General features: G+C 43.0%; 2 protein-coding genes across 3 annotated transcripts in view; one reads left to right on the top strand and one right to left on the bottom strand.

Annotated features, from left to right (window-relative positions):
- Positions 1-290: 290 nt before the first annotated feature.
- On the bottom strand, positions 291-12,887 carry c24h10orf90 (chromosome 24 C10orf90 homolog). Its single transcript, XM_018761033.2, has 5 exons — positions 12,381-12,887; positions 10,243-10,315; positions 3,603-3,697; positions 1,569-2,547; positions 291-448 (listed from the first exon to the last, which is right to left on the bottom strand). Exons 1-5 carry the CDS (start codon positions 12,798-12,800, stop codon positions 291-293), a joined length of 1,725 nt encoding a protein of 574 aa, XP_018616549.2. The 5' UTR covers positions 12,801-12,887.
- Positions 12,888-19,370: 6,483 nt separating this feature from the next.
- The window catches only part of dock1 (dedicator of cytokinesis 1), a 178,365-nt gene continuing 173,025 nt past the window's right edge, over positions 19,371-24,710 (top strand). For both annotated transcript variants that reach the window (XM_018761113.2, XM_018761112.2), the window contains exon 1: positions 19,371-19,580. In XM_018761113.2, coding sequence (XP_018616629.1) covers positions 19,538-19,580 — 43 coding nt within the window. In that variant the 5' untranslated portion in view covers positions 19,371-19,537. The remainder of the gene's footprint in view (positions 19,581-24,710) is intronic.

Genomic DNA, 24,710 nt, shown 5'->3' with positions numbered 1-24,710 from the left:
CAGTGCAGAATATCTATGTAATTTTTTGTTAATAAATGGCATTTAAAAACTCTTAATATAGTATTCCTTATGTGTGAGCAAAAATTCTCTAAAAATTTAATAAAAACAGTGAAAGCAAGATTCTGTGACTAAAACTGACCCTCTAGACGTACTAGTGGTATTTTCATAATATGTACGTTTTAACTAATCATAACCAATGCAAAAATCAACATAACTAAGAACTTATTGTTATCAAGTAAACGGAAATGAATGCAAGGGGTCTCTCCACGATCCCGACACACTCTGGGGTGTTACATACCCGCTCCGCCAGAGTCACTACATCTCTTTGAGTCCTTGGCAGAAAGGATGACTGGTGTCTTCTTCAGCTGACTTAGTCGCTTTATATGGGCTATGACAGATGCAGCGTTGAGCGCCAGGGTAAGATCAGGACTCTGTCGCCATCCGTTCTCTAGAACGGAAAAGAGGAAACGTTTCAATCCATGGTATCATAAAGAAGATTAACCATGGGAGTCATTTTCATGTGTGAAAATAAATGGTGTTTCAGCGTACAGCCTGCCTGTCCTGTTGAGAGGAGCCGCATCAAGATTTTGTCACAATCTTAAAACCTTCTAGCGGCACATGGGACCGTAATTCATTTCTAGAGACTCTAAATATCTCCTATTCCTTCTTGTGTCAATTTGTCATTAGTAACAATTTATTCACTGCAGGGTCGGGGTGGTCTGGAGCCTGTGTAGGTTGTGTTTGCACTGGATGGGAGGCCAGTCCACCACAGGGATGTCATACACACTTTTACCCACGTTGGTCAATTTAAAAGCACCAGTTCATTTGAAACACACTTTTTTGGACTGTGGAAGGAAACCAGAGCACCTGGAGGGAATCTAGGGAAACTGTACATAGACTGAGCTGGATTTGAACCCACCTCCAATCCCAGAGTCCAGGAGCTGTATGGCACTAGCACCACCTCCTACCTCCCCCTTTCTGACCTGTTCTCTTTGTGTTATGTTTCTCATCATGCAGCCTTGAATGATTGCACTGATTCAGCAAAATCAGTTAGTGAAAAACACAGGCTGCAGGGAGAGCTGATAGTATAGGGGTTAGAAGTGCTATATTTGGACCTGAAGGTTGTAGGTTCAGAACTTCTCTCCAGCTATAGTACTTTTGAGTAAACTACTTACCCTAAACTACTCTGTTAAAATTCCTCAGCTGTATAAATAGGTAAGTTGCTTTAGACGGAAGCATTAGCTACATGTGAGCTTGGTGTTGTCATCTTTGGGTCACAGATCCTCTTGACCCAACTTCCCCACAAACTGACTTGAGTGTCCCTGGGTCACTCTTGCTACTCCTGAGCGCCATTAGGAATGCAGGGCTATTGCTGTGTGTGTGAAGGTGAGGAGGGAAGCAGTGGACGTGTGTTTCAGCCGCTCACTGAGGGCGAGATGCCAGCGTCTACGTTGGTTTGGGTCCCTCTGTCGCACAGTCTGAGGACAGAGCGGGAACACGCCTCAACTTGAGCCAACATGCAGATACACGTGGCTGGGGAACCCTACTGAGACCGAGCGCGCTCGTACCTCGGGCTCGGATGAAGGCGGGATGCGGGTTCCTCGAGGGACTCCACAAGTCGAGAGGCCCCCGGTGCTTTGCCTTCTCCACAGCTGGCCCTGTTGTGTCCCCTTGCGTCGTTGATGTGCTCGGGCTTGCTGCTGCTCCATCCAACACGTTACTATTGGTCCCCCCAGAAGGACCCAGGCTCTTGCGCCTGGGTTCCACCTCTGCTGCCTTGAAGTTGCTCTCACCGGTCTCACCAAGCCCTCCTGTGAAGCTGAGGGGTCTCCTGGGCCTGTTCCCAGGGACCGCTCCAGAAGAAGGGCTGCTCAGGTAAAGGGATAAGGTGGACCTGTGGATCTTCTGTCCTCCTCCACCTGGCTCCTCCGATTTTGTTAGGCACGCAGCGGAGCAGGTGGCTTCTGCCGGTGCTTTCGGCGAGTTGCCGGTGCGAATGGAGCCCTGTGGCAGGGAGCCGGACAGGTTTGGGGTGAACTGCAAGAGACTATTCTCTTTACTGTCCCCCTCGGCGAAGCTGTGCCTCGGTGCAGTTGGGTGCGGCCCATCCAAGGTTTCGCCTGCGGCGTAGCTCTGTCTGCGGCCCGTCACCTTGATGGCTGTCGCTTTCCTCCTGTACACCACCGCTGGCCCGAGTACCGGGGTATCGACTGGAGCGGCAGAGGTTGGGGTGGAGTGTTCACGGCTCTCGTTTCTGTTCGCAGGGGCAGGGAGGAGTACGTCGGTGGCCTGAGGGATCTTCCGTGAAGCAATCGTGATGGAGGAGAATCCCGTCCTCACTTTGGGCGGGCCGGCATTGCTCCCCGCAGGGGGCGTTGTGAAAGATGGACCTTGAGGGGCGCTCGTCGTTCTGCGAAGTACGCCGCTGAGCTCCCCGCGCCCCGACCTTACGGGGCCGTCAGGCGGCATCCTCTCACGTTCCCTCGGCTGACCCCTTTGACCTGCTGTCAAACGGCTCCCCGCCGAAGCGAGGCTCTCCCTCCTTTCCTGCGAGGGAAGAACACTAATTCAGAGGCATAGCTTCATTATGTCAGAAATGTTCTATTTCTTTTCTGCTTTCAGCAAAGCGTGTTTCCCTGAGTTATACCTGAAAAAGCCAGTTAGGAACAATCAGGTTTTCTGTCACTGTTTAAGATTCCAGCGGTTAGATCTTAATCGGATGTTGTTGCCATGGTAATGCGTAATCCGTCGGGGAACACTTGGGTGCTGCGCAAATTAACCCTGACAATAATGTCTTGAAGCTGAAAGAGAATGTGGGCGTGCGCCGCGCTTCCAAGCAGGCGCATCAGGAAACATTCGGCCCGTTGTGCTGAACGCCGATACGTTTACTTTGAAAGCTCAGACGGGTTTTCCTCAGGAACCACACAGAAAAGCTTTCGTTTTTATGAGAACGGCTTTTTCCGTTTCTAATTGGAAATGCGGCGCGGTGATTGATGGCGGTATCGCTGTTCCGCCACGGCTGTGAAGAACTACTGTAGTAGTGTTATTACTCCCACAGTGAAACGCTTTGATTATTACAGTATTATTGAGTGTCCTTCACTGTAAATACTTGGTAAGTGATTTGTACTGTTCCACTATACAAATATGTACCTGCAGTTACCTAGGTGCAGCTGGCAGTGAAGTGGTTAGAATGTTTGCCTTAGGACTCAGATATGGCAGGTTCAAGTCTTGCCTCCAGGTGTAGTACCTTTTGAATAAGGTACTTACCATAAATTGTCCCAGTAAAATTACCCAGCTGTATAAATGGATAAATTAAAAGTGAGTCACTTTGGTGGAAAGTGTCAGATATCTGTACATCTTCTTAGGGCTCCGAACTGACTTCAGACATCAAGAATGAAGAGAAGAGTGCTTGCATTGCATGCATGCAAGTTTTTAAAATTGCGTACACAAATATGGATGCATTTCGGAGTAACAAAAGACATGATCACACACCGGTGATGATTTCCCAAATCGGTGTTCTGGATTTTTTCACCTCCACCGCGCCGCCCCCCCATGGGATGTGTCTTTAGACCAGGCAAATGCCCGGTGAGAACCATGTTTACCTGGTCCAGCCTAAGTGGAGCTCGGCCTGGGAAGCACCACAGTCTCGGGTTCATAGCGTCCCCCCTTCGGCTGTCCATCTCTGGAGGTCTTTGATCTGCACAGAGAACAGGAGTGAAGGCAGTGCCACAAAAGCCGTGACAGTGCAGCACAATCTCAGCATGGCCTAAAACTTCACCTCCACACATAGCAGCAGTTCTGAAGGGTTTTTTTTTTTTTTGAGTGAAACTCCCGCTGTTGGGATTCGACCTGTTGAGTCACAGTTACTGCAGTAACGTATGGTACTCCTGGAAACACTTCAGATTAACTGGGACACCGAGGTCCCCTTGGTAAGAGAGGAAGCAGAGGAGAGCATGGCATCGGGCCAGACCACTGCAGAGGACCAGATGGACGTGCAGCAAGCAGACGGCGTGGCGCGCTACACACCATTCAGCAAGTCGGCTTACGAAGCCCGGACAAGGTCTGCTGCCTTGCTGGGAAATGGTGTCATAAACCTCAGCGAGAAAAGCCCAGCCGCTCTTTCCACGGACGGTATCCCTACACCAAGTCACCATTTCTTTTTCCCCACCCCAAATGGCAAATTTATTCTCTCCTGGAATAAATATTTTATACATCCGTGCTTTAAATTTCATCCTGGAATGACTCGATTCGACCGTTTTCTGTTTCTGCATTATATTCCACACACACACACACACACATTTTCTGAAACTGCTTGTCCCATACGGGGTCACGGGGAGCTGGAGCCGGAGCCTAACCCAGCAACACAGGGCGCTAGGCTGAAGGGCGAGGGAACACACCCAGGACGGGACGCCAGTCCGTCGCAAGGCACCCCAAGCGGGACTCGAACCCCAGACCCACTGGAAAGCAGGACCCGGCCAAACCCACTGCACCGCCGCGCCCCCCTGCATTATATTCTAAATTAATGATATGACCATGAATGCCAAGAGATTTTACTTACCCTCAGAAGTGATCTGAATTCTACTTCACAAAAAGCGATGTTCGCCACAGGCAGAGCGGTTGCCCTTGGCGAACGCGCACGGAAGCCCACTTACGGAGTCCTGAAGCGTGAGGGGTGTGTGCAGAGGGGCGCCGCCTCGCACCTGCACCGTCACCTGCCAGCTGTCGTGGGGTTTAGCGTCCAAGCAGGAGGCAACCTGAGCCACGGCGCACCCTGTGCTGACCTCCCTGCCATCCCTAGACCGCCGCTCCCTCTTACGTCCTAATAGCTTAGAAAAATGCTAAACTTATTGGTTGACGAGCGAGTTCGTGAGCAATCCCGCTGGATCGTCCAACAGCTCTGCGATGTGGCCGAAACCTCGGCAGAACCCAGGAAGACATAATGAGGTAAATCACACTAACACACGAAGCGTAGCAACATTAGCACAGTTCATCGGCCTTGAATTTGAACGGCCGCATGGCCTCGAGGGCCGTTCTGATCGTAAAACCCCCCGACCACGACATCGCCCCATCCATGAACATATGACGGAGGACAACTATTTTTTTTTCCCCCCCATTTCAGAAATGATCTCGCTTCTGGGCCCATTCAGATGTGAAGCACTAAGAGACATAGGAACGCGCTGTGTAAACATGCACCGTGATTCACCCTCATCGTTTCCCGTGCACATCCCTTCTCGTCAAATAAAGCGCAGCAGCGTTTTTTTTTCAAGGCAAAAGGAGGCTGTTCAAATATGTTCTCTCTGCACAAACAAACGATTCTCTGGTGCCAGTTTTTATGTCATAATTATTTTCTCACTAACAGTGGCCCACTTATTGTTTGTTAATTACATTTTTTATGTTCTGAGAGGGCGAGAAGTGCTCACAGAAGCAGAAACGGCTGCGTCGCTGCTGTTTTTGACTGCCTGTGTCAACAAGCGCCTATTGTTGAGGCCCACAGCACCTGCCACACGTGGATTTTAACAACCCGTTCTCTGCGGAAAACTATGGGTGCTTTGAAAAACCAAAGTAGCGCAACCGACAAACCCCCTGCCAAACCGCAAAGGCTGTGCACCCCGATAACTGAATAAGCAATTTATGCTTGAACTCCAGGTTCTTGGCCTACAGGTGTGACAAATGCCCAGCTATCTTGGAAGCCGTGCCTTCTGGAGAAAATCTGAGGTCTGGAAATTGTCGCTTTCTGTAAGCTGGTGTAAGCGAAGTAAATGTGGTACAAAGGGTAATAAACGGTATTATTATAAAGAGTAAGTAGCATTTTACAAATGTGCTATTTATAAGACATAGACAAGTCAATATATTATTACTGAATATTTTTGAGGATCAAATGGCGTATTAATTAGGGTCATTGCCTAAACCTGGTCAGAGCCAGGTTTAAATCCCTGCTTTTTCTACTATATCCTTGAGCGACGTTCTTCTGTTAAACTGTACAAGGATATTCACAACTTACTGTGCAAACGTAAAATTGTAAGTTACTTTTGACAAAGGTGTCGGCTAAATAATTTAATCATTTTCAGTATGACTTATACCATCATCTTTGTCCCTTTAAGTCGAAATGCACTTTTTTGATGGAATAACTGATGTACTTTCCACCCACACTCAGGCTATTCTTGCTCTGAGGTTTGGTTAGTGCTGCTACTCCACCCTTATTACAGAAACCCCATGTCCTCAGGTCAACTTATAGCTGGGAAAGAAATTTACTGGCTCTGCCTCCTTCCTTTTCATAGCTCATGTGATGCTTCAGAGATCTTTTTCTAGACTCAGAAAGACTTGATTGGTTACATGACTCAAATCTAGAAGTTTTTCCAACACTTTTCTCCGCATAAATACATCTTAAGTGCCCAGTGCTGTTAAATATTTGGGAAGCACATTTTCATTACGCATCTCAAAAAGTTTAAGTGATCCATAAAACTGTCTGACTGTCTCAAATGAGCTAGAGACTCATATAGGAAATTTTGGGAGGGAAATATTAGCCCAAACCCCGACCACACCTAGCTGTCATTGTGTATAAATGCCAATGGAACTCAAGGCTCACGTACGTTCTGTTTTCCTCAAGCTCACCACCACTCATCTTCCTTTTGTCCACAAGTGTCCCGGCTGGGGAGGTTCAGCAGCCAAGCTTGGCAGCAGGTGCGAACCCTCCAGCGGACTTTACACCAAGATGGAAAATACATTAAGTATTTGCCCAAATCCATGGTCACCGTGTAGTACTTCCAGCTGCTGAATTTGCATATTATGGTAGTGGCAGAGGACAGTTTCCATGATAAAATCTCCTCTCTTTAATCCTGTATTAAACATTTCCAGTTGTACTTGCTCTGCTGTCTCAAATGCTACCTGTAGCAACACTTTTACCCTAGGGCATACTCTTCACCAAGGGCAACTGATGTCTGGAGAGGTTCAAGTCACATCGGTTTCACTCATGAGCCACTGAATAAGATAAAACAGTCCGACATAACTTGATGAAAACAATTGGAGTAAAACGAATATTACATTTTCTAGTATCAGTGTTACTCACTTTTTTAGTTCTGATTTAGCCTTTGGTGTTGGTGCAATTTCAGGTACATTTCAGTACCTCATTACAGTGAGTCTCCATTTAGACTTGTTGGTCTTTTTATAGTTCTCCTCTTGTCCTCTTAGTCCCATATTAGTCTTATTGATAATTTATGTACTAAAGCCTGGTGTCACGTGGAACGGAGGACACAGGGAAGGCTGGACCCAAGTTCAGGAGAGGTTATCTGAAACGGAGGGATTGGGCGAGTTATCCTTGTCGGGGACAGGCGAAGAGTCAGTCGATCGGCGGTCAGAGTGAGAGCGAAGATCCATAGACAAACTCAGAGAGCGAGGTGAATGTTAAGAAGCCAGGCACCGAGGAACAGGAATCAGAGATGCCAGAGAACAGGCTATAAGCACAAGGAGGACAGTTGTCTCAATGACATTCCGCTACCTGGTGAGCCGGCTAGACCCCTTATATATCCCGCTGCCCTGATTCACAACAGGTGCGGCCGTTTGGTTCGAGGGCATGGGCGTGACACCTGGTTTCTGTGATTTTCTTTGTTGTTAGTTTCATTCCTTTTCATTTTCATATCAATCATTCATGTCATTTAATTACCTCCCATCCTCATTTTAGCCCCAGCTGAGTCTCATGGTGATGGACTCACTTCCCAGTGGCTGTTCTCAGTACACCTGGAAATGCCATGGCCTCCTGTCTCCAGCAGGTGAATCCTGCTATCTGATCGGATGGGTTTTGAACTCCTGCTTTGACCACCTTACTTGCGGTATAATCATCTTGCACAGCACTAAAACCTTTTTTATGAATCCACTTATTTGATCAGAAGACACATCACTTTCACAGAAGTACAGCATAAGGCCATTTCTACTATCATAACATTTGTGCCAAGATCCACTTCAAATATAATATTGCAATACAAATAAAGTATTTATTAAAAGCATTTACTTGTATTTATATCAAATCTGTTTTGCTACCCAACACAGACTGTCCAAGACTGTAAATAGATCTAGTTTTCATGTTAAAACTAAATCTTCTTTGCTGTATAATCCAATTGATGGAACCAGTGCATCTGTTACCATGACTACTGTAGAAATGACAAAAATCTGTGTTGACTATGAGCATGCATATCTTCCTGAATCTTGGGTAGAATGTAAAACATATGACTATCATAGTTCTTGGGTTGTATACCAAAGAAATTAATTTCAGTGTTCAGAACGTATTAAGGCATTGTGACTTGATCAGCTGCTCACTTTGCAGTTAAGGAACTGTAAAGTGGACCAGCAGTTAGGCATTACAAATCAGATGGGACATTGCTGTTTTACATAACCTGAATAGCGCAAGCGAACAGCTGGCCGAATAAATGGATACGCTAAAAATGCGGGTTTTCTCATGCCGTGCTGGATAAAGAATGTCTGCCAAGCAAATGATGCTGCCTGTAGACCACAAGACAAATTTTCTGTCTTCTTGCAGCCTAATTGTACCGTTTTTCTTCTGTTTCATTCCACATTCATAAAGACAGTACGGCTGGGACCCAGACCATTTGAAGCACACTGAGATAATAGTTTGCGTGCATAGTCAAAGCCGAAAAAGGAGCCCTGAAACAGTCCCATGTCTGTCTGGCTGGGGCCTTTCACAATAACCGTTTGTAGAAATAACACACATTAACTATAATATGTTTGCAAAAATCCTAAATTACAAGGAAGCACAGGATACATAAAATGGTATGTATTGCACACAAGGGCAGGAGGTGTCACACTGAGTAAAGACCCGGACACAAGAGTCTTCCAGTTCAAGTCCCAGTAGTACTCCCATTTCTGTATTCATTTTACTTTATGTTCATGCAGTAAACTTAGCAGCATCATAAGCATGGTATTACTACAGTAAAAAAGAAACCCAAGTAACTTTACATAAGTGCCTATTGAATAGAAACAGCACAAATTAATTTAAAGGGATGTTTGAGAGCTTGCGCCATAGCTCAGCAAATGAGAAGAAGTTTTTGCTGGAGCTCAGTGCAAGAGCACAACCTCGGTGGTGGGAATGGAACAAGAAATGGGAACGGAGCTGGCTGTGCCCACTGGGAGCAGCACTGAATTCATCAGCCCGGGGGACTACCCTGCAGAGCTCCAGATTGCCGATTTCAGCGTGATCTCGAGACCTCCGCTCAGTAATTAATATGTAAACAAGGGGAGAGGCAGTGGGTGCAGGGCCTCCCATTGCTCTGCGCCTGGGCTACTTGGGAGCGCCATCTGCTTTGAGTTGCCAACCCCAGCAGGTCCTCACCAGCAAACTGATCAAGAGAATTTTCATGCTTTTTTTTAAATAAGAACATCTTTACATATAGCTGTCGTAAAAAAAACAAGCCGCATTTCTTAGGGAAACTGGGAATTAATACCCTACACGATTTCGACGAAATACAAATGCAGTACGGGTGAGAAAAAAAAACTTTGAAATTTGTGTATCGACACCAGTGTCACTTGTTATTTCAATGTGATGAGCCGTTTTGCTGGGAAACAGAGTGAGCAGAGCTTCTGTCCGCAATCCACTTTTGTTCTAGGGGCTCATTGAGGTGGTTCAATAGCGCCATTCAGGCAACCTCCCAGCGGGACTGATCGGGACAGAGAGCAAACGGGGACTGAGGAGTGGACGGATGAAGCGTGTAGGAGGAGAAGGAGGACCCGAATTAATCACACCTCCAGCCGAAAGCACGACAGCTCTCTGCGCAGCATACAACAGCGGACTGAGATAGATGTGGCCGTAGCGGTAGCCTGGGGCGTTAGATTTTACAAATCTCTTGCACCACAATAATTTATGATCAATGATTAGTTGATTCTGTTTGACATAAGAAGGTGCTGCAGTATCTGAGGATGTATGTTTACATCCAAACATGATTTTTTTTTCAGTGGGACTGAGCACTAAATAACGTGCGCGGATTACTTTACTAGAAACAGCAAAAGCTGCTACATCAGAAAAGGTACCCTAGATGTCCACTGATTGCTGTGTGTTACTTGCGATCTTATTTCTTGCCTGTTGACAAGGAATCAAACAGTTTGCCGGTTTTAGAGCAATTATTTTAAAGTAACACCGTACACTACACTTCATTCCTCCGGATTCAAAAGTGCACTTTGTCTCTCGCAGAGACCATTAAGTGCTTATGTCTCTCGCAGACACCATTAAGTGCTTACCTGTACATCCAATTCCATTTTTCGTCTGGATGTTTTCAGGCATTATCCTGGGAATGTCAGAACGAAATGGAGCCTGAAAGACACAAAAAAGAAAAAAGGCAAACTTGCAAAAAAGTACTATACAACTTAACAAACACCATTTTTAAAATCCCACTGCATAAGACACTGAACCATATTTAAAAAAAAAAAAAAAAACAAATGTGACCTCTCATCAATCATCCATTTGATGTGTTTTTTTTTCATTTCGACAAAATGTTATTGAAGCTCAACATGTCTCCAGATTTAAATGTAAATTTTCTAGCTGTTCATCGGAGAAATCAAAGGACTCTTTATGTTTCATGTACACTGGCCTATAAAAGAGGTCAATAACTAGGTTTCATTCAATTCATACATTTGAACAAACAGCTCATACTCGGAGAAACCACAGCGTTCGCTGCACAAAGATGAAAACGCCCATTTCACTCAAATGGTGCCGTAAATGAGGATCGTTCATGGGATGATCATCAGAGATGACTGCAATCGTACCATCTCACCATGGTCACCATACTGTACCAGTACATTGCACCAAAGAACCAATCAGCTCTTCTTTTCAACAGTCCTGCTCTGTTCTCCACTCTTGTCTCCTGCCAATCCAGGCAGTTCCACCTGTGGTCACTAAGACACATGACAAGTAAACTGGGTCGTCTTGAGCTCCATCAGGTTCTCTCCTAACACAATCTGATCATCTCAGGACATCAGTGCAGAGGGAACAGCACTAAATCAGGACTGGATCCATCCAATCGCTAAATTCACAGAGCATACCGGAGATCCACCGGGGTCCCGTCTTCAAAACGGAGTCAGATTTGTTTGCACAAGCTGTTTGATGAAGGAGTTTAAACCGTTTAGCAAACACTGCAGGGAACTGTTCTCTAATGATGCTATGTACTGTAACACAAAGGTAATCATGTTTGTAGTAGAGATACGGAAGTAGTACAGGTGCAAAAATAAGTGAACCCCAAGTTGCACTGGTTGAACCAAGTACGTTTAAGATTTAGATTTTGTAAGTTTAGGCAGACTATCTATCTATCTATCTATCTATCTATCTATCTATCTATCTATCTTTAAAAAACATTTATTTGGCATGGAAACCGTTGAATAAAGTGGTCAAGGAAACAAACATAAAACGAGAAAGTTCCAGTCCAAGAAGGGTCCTTACTTTACTGTCCTGCAGACAACATGTCTTAAGTATTCCTTTCGGGAAATTATTCCAATATAATTTTCGCAGTTATTCAAGTGATATGTTACTTTGGATTAAAGTATCACCTGAACAAAAATAATAGTAATAATAATTATAATATGGATTTTCAAGATAAGTCTCTCTTTTCCTTAACTGATCTACTGAGAGTAGTTTGAAACATTAGCCCAGCTATTGGTCATTGGGTTCAGCTCCTTTCTCTCAACCTGTGGTTTTGGCCTCACTGGTGACCGACAAAGTGTTCGTCGATTTTGATGCATAATTAAGGAAAATTGTATCAACGAGGTAGTGTTTAACTGTGGAGTGGATTTAAACTAAACGTAAATTAGGGCAAGAGCCTTAGCCATACGTGTCTTTCGTCCGAGTTTGTTGTCAGTGCTCAAACGCCGTCACGGCGCTTTTGCCTTTTCACATTTACCCATGTCTGCATGTCCCAGTCATTGTTTTCATTAGTGAAAGCCGAGCGGGAAGTGATATTAGCATATTGCTGGATGGAAACTGAGGCTTTCGAAAACATAAAATCCTCTGCCGTTCTTTCATTGATGTAATATCGTCACTTAAATCACTTAAAACCAAACACAGCTTTAATAGTTTTTTACATTTGAATATCAATCAAATGATTTGCCTGTCTGCACCTTTCTTCCAACATCCCCTAAGGAGAGTCTCGAGAAACAAACATTTTAATGCAATTGCTGTGGGTAATAATGGAAGCAACCATCAGCCCTCTTTTGCGCTGAAATTCTAGGACACAGTATAAATGTCATATGAATTTTGTACCATCATGCATCAGCTGTTTACCAAAGCAGAAATGTAGCCCAGTGAGGCATCATGTGAGGAATTCAGTGTTGTGTAGACAGGTTTAAGTCAGCTGCTGCAATTCCTCGCATAGCACCTGGCGGATTACCTGGCCGCTGTCTTCCTCGAACGTGTTGGGACGGTGGGGAAGGTTGCACAATATCGCTCTCCTCTGGACCGGCAGCCAGCCGCTTTTAACTGCAACTAGACCACGGGGTCTGATGGGCTGCCCCTCGGGGAGGCTCCTGAAATGAACTGTCTGTCGTTGCTCTGCAGAGTCGGTGGCAGCATTCCAGGTGCCAGGTAAAACGGAGAGGTCTGAGTGGCGCCGGCGGATCCGGCCAGTTTGCTCCTTTGGCAGAGTAGGGATGGACTCGACACGGTCTGCGAAAGACGGACCTTTGTGACAAACAGGTCCGCTTTTCATCCTTTCCAGGTTCTCCAGCCACCCATCCAGCCCTGCGATGCTGGACCCCTCAATGCAGCTCTGTGGCCTGCGAGGCCTGACTGAGACCCCGACGTTGGACATTAGCTTCTCCCACGAGGACTCGTCGCCCGATCTCCTCCACTCCGGCGTTCCCCCAAGGGTGCCACCTACCCCCCGGTCCTCTCTGACACGGAGCTCAGGCACCCGCCACCAGCTTTCCCAATTCACTGCCTCCGTGACGGGATCTCGTTCGGCCTCTGGACGTGTTCCCATGACGACGATGCGAAATGTCAGAAATGTCCTGGCGTGGATTTCGGACTCCTACAAGTTGCAGGTTTCTGAAGCCAGTTTTTGAATCAAAGGTGACAGAAGCATTACATTTTTGCACTTTGATCAACCTTATTACTGACATTTATTTATCCAACATTTAAACATGTTTACAGAGTGAATATTACATCTGCAGTTTCTTATGATTCAGCCAAGTCACATGAAGAAAAAAAAAACTGCAGCGTACATTTATTAAACCCAGATGTATTTACCTGGAGTTACAGATGTTCAGAAAGGAGAATGCTGTCACAGGATTTTTTTTTTATTAAGTGCTAACGGCTGTTCTTCCTTGACTTATTAATTTAAAGTATTCTTTTAAACTGTTAAAAATCTTTCCGCTCGCTGAAGCCTCTGTGGATGTAGTTCCTCCTGGTACTTGTATCTCCAGCGAAGCAGGAAAATAGCTTCGCAAGGCCTTCTGAATGAACAAAAGGGTTACAGTGACGAAGGAGCTGAGCTGCAGTGAAGAAGAGAGGGAGCAGGAACGGTTAGGGCCTTGGGCTATTTTTTTAGATTAAAAAGCTCCATTTAGACGCCTTAGTTGTTTTCCCTTTATGCAGAAAACAGAGCAGAACATTCAGAAGTCGCATCTTTGTGTGTTTCACTTAATCACGGTAAACAGATCTGCAACATACAGTAAAAATGCCTTCCAGAGATATAATATGTGCCCTGTTTTGTTCCAGATCAGGTAGTCATGGTCATTTGATTTCTCAACTCACTATTTTTGTATTTGTAAAAAAAGTGTTTACGAAATAGGAAGAACGTTTCCTTTTTAAGAAGAACCTGAAGCCTGACGTGTGGTCTTCTGGGAAGTGTTTCTGTGATTTATTCATTACTTGAATCCCCCACATTTCTCCAAAGTAACTTATGGCGTGAGGTTTTGTACTTAGAATGTTTAACCCCTTTATACAGCAGAGTACGTTTTTACAGTGTTAAGTCAAGGTAAGGTCCTTGCTGAAGGGTTCCACAGCAGGAGCAAGGTTTCAAACCCAAGTTCATTGACTGGAAGGTAATGGCCGTAACCACTACGCCGCTTGTTGCTCACTGTGGACACTGTAGATGATGTGTGTCAGACCTCTTGCAAAACTGAGATTCATTAAAAAATTAAGCAAGACAACATGGTGTGGAAATGTGGAAATAGTTAAACAGAGAACAAGGCGAGGGTTTTTGGATCCGATTTAAATTTCTCTCTTTGTTTCTGTTTATTTTTTATTCTCATCCATGGTCTTCAGCACGTGACTCCTGGAAGTACAGGCAGCAGGTTGCTCCAAGATGCTGTGTACAGTAACACCGGTGTCAGGAGGACCTTCAAGGCATCGCAAGGACTAGTGCCGAGCGAAGATGAGAGATTCACCCAAAACTGCGGGCCGCCGATGAACTTTCGGCTGTGCTTCAAAACACTCCCTCTCAGTCATATAATTTGTCACGGCACCCTTTCTATAATTTGTGCATGAAGGGGAAACGAAAATCCACTCCTCGTACTTAAATGGGCTAATATTTGGCTTAAATTTAAAGCTGGATAAACTTTGAAAAGCCCCTTTTTCCCAAATCAAAATGTCAACGCTTTTCACTGGGATAAACTGAATTAATTCATGCGTTCATAATGCTTTACGGGTCAGATAATCATTAGCTACATCTTGTTTAAAACAGGATGTTTCACTTGCCCCCTATGTGCTATTGTTCTTTTTGATGAGAATATTTTCATGAAGAATAACATTTGCACTGAGAGTTAAGGCTCCTGTGGACTTTGCAAAATTACTCATTAAGAAATGGTGAAGTGGAAAGGAACTCCACTTGGAGGCATTTAATTTCCAGCAAGGAAACGTTCTCATCAGAACGAACGGGAAGCCGTGTAATGTGACCTAAATGCTTAACAAAGTCCATTTTTATGCCGTCACTTTACGTATCTCAAAATTGCATAGCGTACCTGTGTATAGATTACATACCTAAGCCCAGACGACCGTCCTACTTGGCCTGCAGAACATAGTTGCCAATAGTGTCTGTGCTCACATTTAATAAGGTTATGCTATATTGCCACCATTACCAGAAAACCACAATGTAATTACTTAAATCTTGCATCCTAATCCAGCTGATAGGCTTTCCACTGTATTTGCTGATAGATTTCCCAGGTGATGACTTATTTACCTGGCACAAATCTCACCTCTTCCCTCGATGGGAGGTGAACTACTGTGTAAATCAATGTAATGTAAATTTAAGTAGACACTTTTGATTTCAGTGTAACTCATCAAAATGTATTTGTGGGTCACAACACATAGTGTATGTAATGACTTATTGCACCATACGTCATATTTTATCATTAGTGCATTTCAATTTACAAACTAAACCACCAGCACAAATATTTTCATTTCTTATTTCCCTTCCTGTATGAAGCCGCTGTGTGCATATCTTTTGTGGAAAGCATATGGTCCAAATAAACCATAATTTTATACATCATAACCTACTGATGATGTGTTGCTGCAATAGTTATCTTTATTTTAGCAATCTCTATAGTAATCTCTGTGGTGTATAAAGTTTTCATGGCAACTTTTAAACAAGTGTGATTTAAAATAGTGTGGGAAATGTTCATACTGATGATGATGATGTCATCTTCTTAGTTTGCCATTCCTGGTTTGCCCATCTGTTCATACTATCATATTACAGCTGACAGTAATATCTTTACCTCTGAGAAGCCTACGGTATGCATAATAAATTCTTTGTATTGTTTGATTCAATAGAGTGTAAATATGATCAACTTGACTGAGATTGATGGATTTGTTTGCCTTGTAAGGCAAGCCTAGGAATGCCCTCTTGTGGACAGGATATTAAATGTGAAACCCTCTGATACCCTAGTGGAATTTATTATCATTACTATTAACCTTCATTTAGCTGAAATCCCTGTCAAAGGTGATTTGCAATCTTAGAAACCCAACTTCACAACCATTTACCCGTTCATACGGCATGGTATTCTTACTGCATGAGGTTAGGGTAAGTATATTGATCAAGGGTATTGTAGCAGGAGTGGGGATTTAAAAACAGGACCTTTGCACTGCAAGGCAACAGCCCTAACCACTACCCTAACTGCTGCCACAAAGTCTAAGGTAAATGGTTAATGTCACATGCTATTAGATATAGCGGCCCTGAAAAGGCAATGAAAAGCGGCCACACAGGGCTCAAAAAGAACATTTATTTTGACTTGGAGGAGTATTACAATTTGACCTTTACAGCTGATTTAAGTATCCTCATGGCACAGTGACAAAAAAATGCATATCCTGTGGCGCCTGAGAGATATGGTGTTATTAGTAAAGGTATTAGAGAAAGCAGCATGACGGCAATATCAGATAAAGTTAATTAGTGTACACTGCATGTTTCACTGATGTTGCTCATTGCTTATGCTGAGAGGTTTGGGAGGTTTATGGCTGAAATACAGCATGGGTGCAGCAATGTTAGATAGATATTTATTTTTATTTAAGATTTAGTTAGTGTTAATATTGTTTAACAGCTGAGCAAACATTTTGCACAAAATAAGATCACTTACATTTTTATATAGCTGGATGGTTTTCATCGATGTAATCACAGTAATTGAATCAGGAGTACAACAGTATAACTACCCCTTTGCCCCTGACTCTTAAACAACCAACCTTGAGCGCAAATGTTAGAGTCCTAGACGCACTGTGCTACATGCTGCTCTGCTCATCTTTTATGGCTGCCCTTTTGAAGATTTCGCATCAGATGCCGTACCTATAAATATTCCAATGGAAAGAGCACAAGAGACAGCGGGCTGAGGTGTCGATGCACTGCTGCAGTGCTATAGGTTTAGAACTAACCTCAGCTTTGACACTATGTATGTGTCCCTTGTGTTGCTGTGACTTTCAGTCCTGGTGTGCTGTCTACTGCTATGTACCAAAGATGTGTTGCTCAGATGAATGGGATGAAACAGTTATAGATGGTGGCTCAATGTTCAGATGAATATAGCCATGCATTATCAATGACTGCTTGTCCAATGTAGTATCACGGAGGTCCGGAGCCTATTATGGAAGCACAGAGAAGCCGGGCAGACACTGGATTGTCGTCCCCATCACAGGACAATCGGACACACTCATTGTGTCATACACACATGAAGGGCAATTTGGAGTCAATAAAACACATGTCTTTGGACTGTAAGAGGAAATTGCAGTGAGTCCAAGCAAACATGCACACAACATGCGTGTCAGTAACGTTTTGTCAGAAATTCCGTAATAATGCCCGCTTCGTATTTATCTTTTCCTGACATTGTTCTGTGAGAAAAATTGTATAGTCTCTTTGACTTCTGTCTCCCCCTTTTGAAGCTTTTCTAGGTGTGATATCACATTGAATTTTCATCATTAAATGACTGAGATATAAAAAAAAATTCTATTCACTCAGAATAAATAATCTGTCATGAATGTAATTGTCCATTATGAGAAAAGCAGTAGCCCTGAAGGTACGACCTCAGAATATAAACAAGTTTGATAAAAGGGACATTGAACTGATGAAGACCTTCATATATTACACAGAATACAGATGGATCTCATAACAAGGTACTTCTCAAAGGCAGAAAAACACTATCAGAAAGGTTCTGAGAAAGATGTGGGCATGAAATTAACAATAACAAAAACGAAAAATAAATAGATATATGCCAAAGGAGACAACCAGAAATTTATATTTATTTAAAAATAGTTGTTGATGGAAGCAAATCTCTGTCATAAATACTTTTCTCAATAAAGCAAAGTACACCATTTCAATAATCTACAATTACTCTGAGCTAACACAGGAGGTGACCAGTTTTGTTTGCTGTTTGTCTGGGTGCATTGCGGACCGCTTCCTCCGACATATTGGATGGAGATAGTCCTGGGAGCCATTGTTTCATTGCACTCTCCTCCAAAACAGACATCTAAACAGACTTTTGAGAATACGAAACCGTGAAGATACTTTGAATAAGTCACATTTTCTACTTGAACTTATTCAAGATGGGACAGTCATTGCAACTGTATTAACCTTTACTTAGCTGATGCCTTTGTCCAAGCTAAAACACAATGTTCAAAAATTCACTTTAAAGAGATCTACCCATTTATATAGAAGGTAATTCTTAGAATGTCAGTGCAGGGTAAGAACCACGCTCAAAGGTACTACAGCCAGAACTTCACTCATTGATAACCGCTTGTCCCACTCGGTGCTAAGCTAGGCAGGGTAAACCCTGGATGGCACGCTAGTCCATCACAAGGTGATTACACACATTAACTCACACGCACAGTGAAGCGTTAAGACCAATGCACAGTCACAAATTCACCCGAAACGCATGCTTTAACTCGCATGGACATGGAGAGAACACACACACACACACACACAACTCCACAGAGACTAAATGAGGGTTGTACCTCTACCAGATGGCACAGCCCACAGATGTGAGGACCAACTCTACCTGGAGTATCTCACTAGTAAAATATTATAAAAAGCGAGGAGAGGCATTATCGGCGAAGGCCAAGACCCCATGTAATTTCTTTTGACATTTATATCTGTGAGGTGCGCACAGGACAGCGGGACTGCAGGCCTCGGCCCAGGGTGAAGTCCAGTGTCACCGTTCACCACGTCCATTCCTGTAAACATTGCAGTTCCTCTTCACTAACAATGCCTGGACTGACTGATGGCATCCTCTTTCATAAAGCATGAATAGTTTATTGTTCAGCATTTTGGACAACGCGTAACTATAAACTAACAGCCAACTAAAACATTATGTTATGTGGTATCCAACACACAAAATATTAATATTAGCTGAGACATAACATTTAAAGTGAAATTCAAACCAGTAATAGCAGCAGTACTTTTAATAGTACTGTACTTGAATTTATCAATATGTAATGTTTGATAATACAGTATAGAGCTATATATATATATATATATATAGTATATGTAAGTACACATAATTAGTAGCACATGGTGTAGATTCATGTTAATATACCACGAATAAATACATTATAGTTCACATTCTGTGATAAATTTGTTAAATAAACAATGTGGCTCTTGGCAACTGACTGTTTGAAATTTTAATTGAAATTACAGCAAAATATTAACGTCAGACTTCATTTAAATTACATATTAGCCGCAAAGCTTGCGGAAAAAAAAGGAAAACAGCCGGCTTTGTTTGTGCTACAATTCGACAAGATTAGTTTTGGTTATGTGTGTAAAAGACTTTATGAACGTGCAGTGCACTGCAGCACACAGCAAAGAGGGACGTACACAAACACATAGTTTGAGAAGAATGGGTGTTTACGCTGCGCGAGGAACATGTTTTTGGAAGCGCGCGGGAGGAGTGGCGCGCGGACGGGAACTCGTCCCCCTCGGGCTTCTCCCTCTCACTGGCGGAAAATGGCGGCTCGCTGAGGCTCTGGGCCACAAAAGTCACAGTAAAACACAGGAACACAAGAAAAGAATTGCGCTGGGGGGGGTGAGGAGTGAGACGAGGAGCTCGACGCTTTGAGGACACGGTTTTCGTGAAAATGTCTCGCTGGGTACCAACCAAGAAGGAGAAGTATGGAGTGGGTGAGTGGAGCCGCCAAGTTTAGGCGCAACTTCAGTTTTTTTGGGGGAGGAAAAGAAGGGGTGATTCTGAGGCACTTTTGAAAGAAACCCGCACTCCCTTGGACACCGCTCAGGCAATTTCACACCCCAGATGCTGTCTGATTTACCAAAATAGGTAACATTTGAGAGTTTCCCGTGTAGACGAGTAGTTGTGCGCAGAGCGGAGCGGAGCAGGGCAGGGCAGCAGGGCACGGAAGAGAAGCGGTGGGAGAGGAGAGGGACTCCGGCACCGTCCCGTGTCGCCCGGCGGGCCTCCCTAGGCTATTCTCTTTCTCACCGCACTCCTCGTGTGAGTGTTATACATTCATCCCCGATAATATGGAAAACAGCGTCTGTTTCGCTCCCGAGTCCCGCGCGTAACCGTCACCGTGTGGCGTGAAAGTTTCCAGAATTTCACGTGCACAGATTTCCTTGTTAAACAAGGTTGTTTTCCCCCGACGACCGTTAGCCGATGCTGTTCCTTAACTGAAAGATCCACTCGCCTGCGGGAAGTTTTCGCTCGTCGCCGCGTGTTTCCGTTTGTTCGGACAGTTATGTTTTGCACGGGCTGTGCGAGTGTTTGAAAGCGCGGTTTCCCAGTTTTTCTGGAGCCGCCACATCATAATGAGTAGCTTCAAAATTGCTAAAACTAAAAGTACTCGATCCAGGTGATTAGGTAACTTCTCTAGACTGTTCATGTGCACTGAAAAGTGTTAGTGCCAACACATCATCCACCACTTTATTAGTATTCCAATTGTCCCATCTCCAGGCCATGACAGACACTTCCCATCGCCATTATTAGAAACTAGTCTTTGTTAATGTTTGTGCATGGCAATTTTACAAAGTTTGGTTTGTTTATCAAAATACTTACGTTTAATTACACTTTTATGTAACAGGCTAGTGTGTTCTGTATCAGTTTAACATAGATGCTGTTCAGGTTCCTCCGTAGTGTGTGACTGATAGGGAGTGTGTGTGTGTTCCACTGATGTATGGATGAGTGACCCAATGTAAGTAGTATCTAGCAGTGTAAGTCACCTTGGTGAATAAGGTGTGTGGGCTAATAACACTACGTAGAGTTCATTGGAAGTTGCTTCGGAGAAAAGCGTCTGCTAAATAAATGTAAGTGTAAAATGTAAGAAGTACCTTGATCAAAACAAAGGTATTGCAGGAAGGGGGGTTTCAGCCTGGCTCCCTTTGGTTAGAGTGACAGTCCTAACCAGGACATTGCATATAGCCTGAACTGTATGGATTTCATTTAGGTGAGAGTAACAGTGTTAGGTTTATACACTGATCTCTTTATAGTGATTTACACATTTATGCAGCTGGGTTTTTTTTAACTGTATAAATTCAACGTATGTACCTTGCTGCAGCACATTTAGGGATTTGAACCCAGGTTAGTCAGTTGTGAGATGACAGCTCTAGCACTATGCCACCTGCTGTCATTTTTGTACATCTTTAATGCCTTGACTATCTGGATGGTTTTTTTTTTTTTTTTTTTTTTTTTTTTTTGAAAGAGCAGCTTTCAGATGTCAGGCTTATTTTGGGTGGGGCATCTGCACAGCTCTTTGTTGTAACCCAGTAAGTAATATATAGAGCAAAATAACCACAACAAGTTGACAGAGTCAAACAGCAGCAGTGCTTTAAAAATAGCCCCATGGTTATTGGTTCACATGCACAGATGAACATGCAGCTTTTTGAGCCCTGAAGTGAGGCAGGCTCGGTTTGTATGTGACAATGATGTCAGTAGTCAATATGTTCATGCTAACTTTCAGTGCATTGTCCCCTTATTTTCAGGGTGGTGCAGCCAGGGTGTATCTGGTTTTCATGTTTTGTTAATGTTGCTGAGAAACTTATTATGAACAGGATGCACACTGGAATGTCAGGCCATTCAGCACCGTAACATGGGAGTCGATATGTGAAATAAAAAGGCAAAGTGGGCTGTGCTTGGTGTGAGCGGTAATGTGGAATGGTGAGGTTACATGTCCTCTGTGACTCAGGAAGTACTCAGTCTTTATTGATGCATGCCTTTCCTGATTCCACTGTAAAGTCTGATCTTGGCAGAAGGCTGCATATGGTGCAAGACTGGGTGTGGTTCAGCTATAGTGGTGTGCCTTGAAGATCAGTTCTGCCAGTAAGAGATAAAACAAAAACAAACATGCATCTCTGATTTATTCCTTTGTTATACATATAAAATGTTTAGTCAGGAGTTTGTGATAGTCTACATTGCTCCAAGAGCTTCACATAAGGTTAGAATGAGCCAATATAGTAGTTAGAGCTTTTGAGCTGCAATAAAAATGGCCAGTTTGAATCCCTGTTCTTGCTGTATTACGTATGGTCAGGGTACGTTTTCTGAATTCTTTCAGTAAAAACTTTCAAGCTGTACAAATGGGTAAATAATAAGTTGTCTAACACTTAGTCCAGCTGAAAAAAAGCATTGACAAAATGAATAAAAGTTAAAAGTAGCCTTGGTTAAAGGCTAAATGAATTAATAATCACAGCAAACATTGAATCTTTTATGTGTCATGACTTGGCCAGAATTAAAATAAATGGGTTAAAATGAGAGGCCATGACTATAGTTGGATAATTTATTAGCGTTCATGAACTGAAGATGTCAAAGTCTGGCTTCTTCTCCTTGAATGGTAAATTTTAGCCACCTGCTGTAGTTTTTATTTGGAGTATTAGGGGCAAGGAGGGGTCCTCACTCATTGTAAAACAGTGACACTACTTGTTTCGCACACGTCTTTATTTCCCCTCTTGAATATTTTACTCTCAGTTCTCCTGTGTTGAGGGCTCTGGGGTCCTGTGGATAATGGCCTGATAGTTTTTTTTTTTTTGAGGAACTTGCTTTGAAAGTGAAATGTGAGATATTGTGAATGTGCAGTGCTGTACCTGGAGTAAAAAGAGTAACATGGCTTTGGAGGGCAAAATTACTTTTTATTTTCTCTTAATTTATTTTGTTTTAATTCTAGTACAGTCACTTTCTTTGCTTGTGAAATAGTATTCACGGTAGCTGTTTACTTAGTTGTCTGTGCATTGAAAATGCACAGTTGTGGGAGAGTTTGTGAGCCCTCTGGAATTATATGGGTTGATACTGATCTTCATGTAGGTCATAACAACAAATATAGTATTATTTAACAAACACACACTTTATATTTCCATGTCTTTATTGAAGAAATGATTTAAACAATCAAGTTCATTGATAAGATAAAGTATGTGAACCTCTTGGATAGTGACATCCTGAAAAGAGGGTAATTAGAGTCAGCTTTTCCAGTTAATTTAGGTGTGGGTTTGCCAAGCTGTATGAAAAATCACACTTTTTTTTTTAAACCTGTTCTTCACAACAGATTTCTTTGGAACTGCGAAATGGCCTGACGAAAAGAGATTTTGGAGGACCTCAGAAAAAAGAACCCCGTGGTGACAACTGTAGATCTGCAGGCATCTCTTACACTTGATAGTGTATTCAGAAGTCTACCATAAGAACACTGAATGAGAGTGGTATTTGTGGGAGGTTACCGTGAAGGAAATATTACTGTACTCCTCAAATTTGCTAAAGACCACCTGGATGTTCTATAGCACTAATGGAACAATGTTCTGTGGACAGATGAGACAAACATTGAACTCTTTTGGTGAATGTACACAGCATTATGTTTGGAGAAAATAAAACACTACATATAAACACTCAAACCTCATCCTAGCGGGGAAGCATGGTGGAGGGAGTATAATAGTGTGGGGCTGCTTTGCTGCCTTAGGGCCTGGACAGCTTGCAGTTGTTGAGGACGTAAGGAATTCCATGTTATATTAGGAGATTCTACAGCAAAATGTCAAGCTGTCTCTCTGTGATCTATGACTCAGAAAAGGTGTCCTGGGATATAACAATAATGTAAAACACAGGGGTAGATCAGCAACAGAGTGGCTAAAAGAAAAGAAAATCCATATTTCAGAATTGGAAAATCAGAGTCCTGACCTTAGTCCCATTGAAATAGGGTGTAATCTGAAGCAAGTTGTTCCAGGCAAGAAATTCCTAAAACATATATGAACCGAATGGTTTTTTTGTTTAGCGGAATGGGCCACAAAACCTTTTCAGAGATCTGATAAGCTTTTGCAGAAAGTGTTAAATGCAACTCTTTATGACTTAAATGAAGATGAGATCACATTTTAGGAGCTGTGCAGAAAGCTAGACAATTCCAAAGCATTCATAAACTTTTTTGTCATAACTGTACATTAACAACTTAAGTTCAATGGGTACACTCCAAATTATTTTCCACTGTAAGTAATAAATTGGACACCTTGCATTAAAAATGTCCATTTGAACAGGGAAATGACTGAAATAACCAAAATAATTAGATCCATGCTTAAAATATTTATTGAATAAGTATGTTTGGGATGAGATATTGCCCATTTGCTTTATATGAAAGAATGTCACAGTAGTCATTCTTGCAGAGCCTTAGTTTGTGTCTGCTACTATCTTCTCATCAGAAAATGAAAATAAGATGAAGGAAAGCTCTGGGTAATATTTTGGCGGCAACTGCAAGCTGTATTCTTCACTGGCGTCTTTTCTTTTTTTTTTTTTTTTTTTTTTTTTAAATTTTTTTAAAATCACATCTCAGTTCACTCGGTGCAGAGGGTCTTTGCATTATGACAGTTTAGTGGTGCAGTGGATATGAGGATGACAGTGAGGGAATTGGAGGCCTGTCATTGCCCTGATGTGTTGCAAGGGATGGGAATGGGCATTGGCATGTTGGCATCAAGTCAAGCTCAGAACTTCCCTTTTATTAAATACAAAGATGTGAGGACTGACTATAATCCACTTGTACAAAGAGGTGCTTTGGGGTGTAGAACAGGGAGAGGTTTTTTTTTTTTTTTTTTTTTTTTTTTTTTTTTGTCTTGTCTCTCTTAAAAATGCAATATATATATACACAAACTTAAAAAAAAAAAAAAAAATTCATTACAGCCCTCCCTGCATCCCTCTCTTAATACCAGAAGCATTTCCTGTTCTTTGGATGTCTTGAATTCCACAGGAATGTTTAGAATTCTGCCTGTGTGCTGCCTTTCTTTCTTTAACTCTGCCCTTCTCCTTTGTGGAGCATCTTAGACACATGCCCAGGCTGGTCT

The sequence above is a fragment of the Scleropages formosus genome, chromosome 24, assembly GCF_900964775.1.
Source record: "Scleropages formosus chromosome 24, fSclFor1.1, whole genome shotgun sequence".
NCBI classification, from domain to species: Eukaryota; Metazoa; Chordata; class Actinopteri; order Osteoglossiformes; family Osteoglossidae; genus Scleropages; species Scleropages formosus.
The sequence above is the reverse complement of the archived record's forward strand: the minus strand, read 5'-3'. Positions and strand labels throughout refer to the sequence as shown.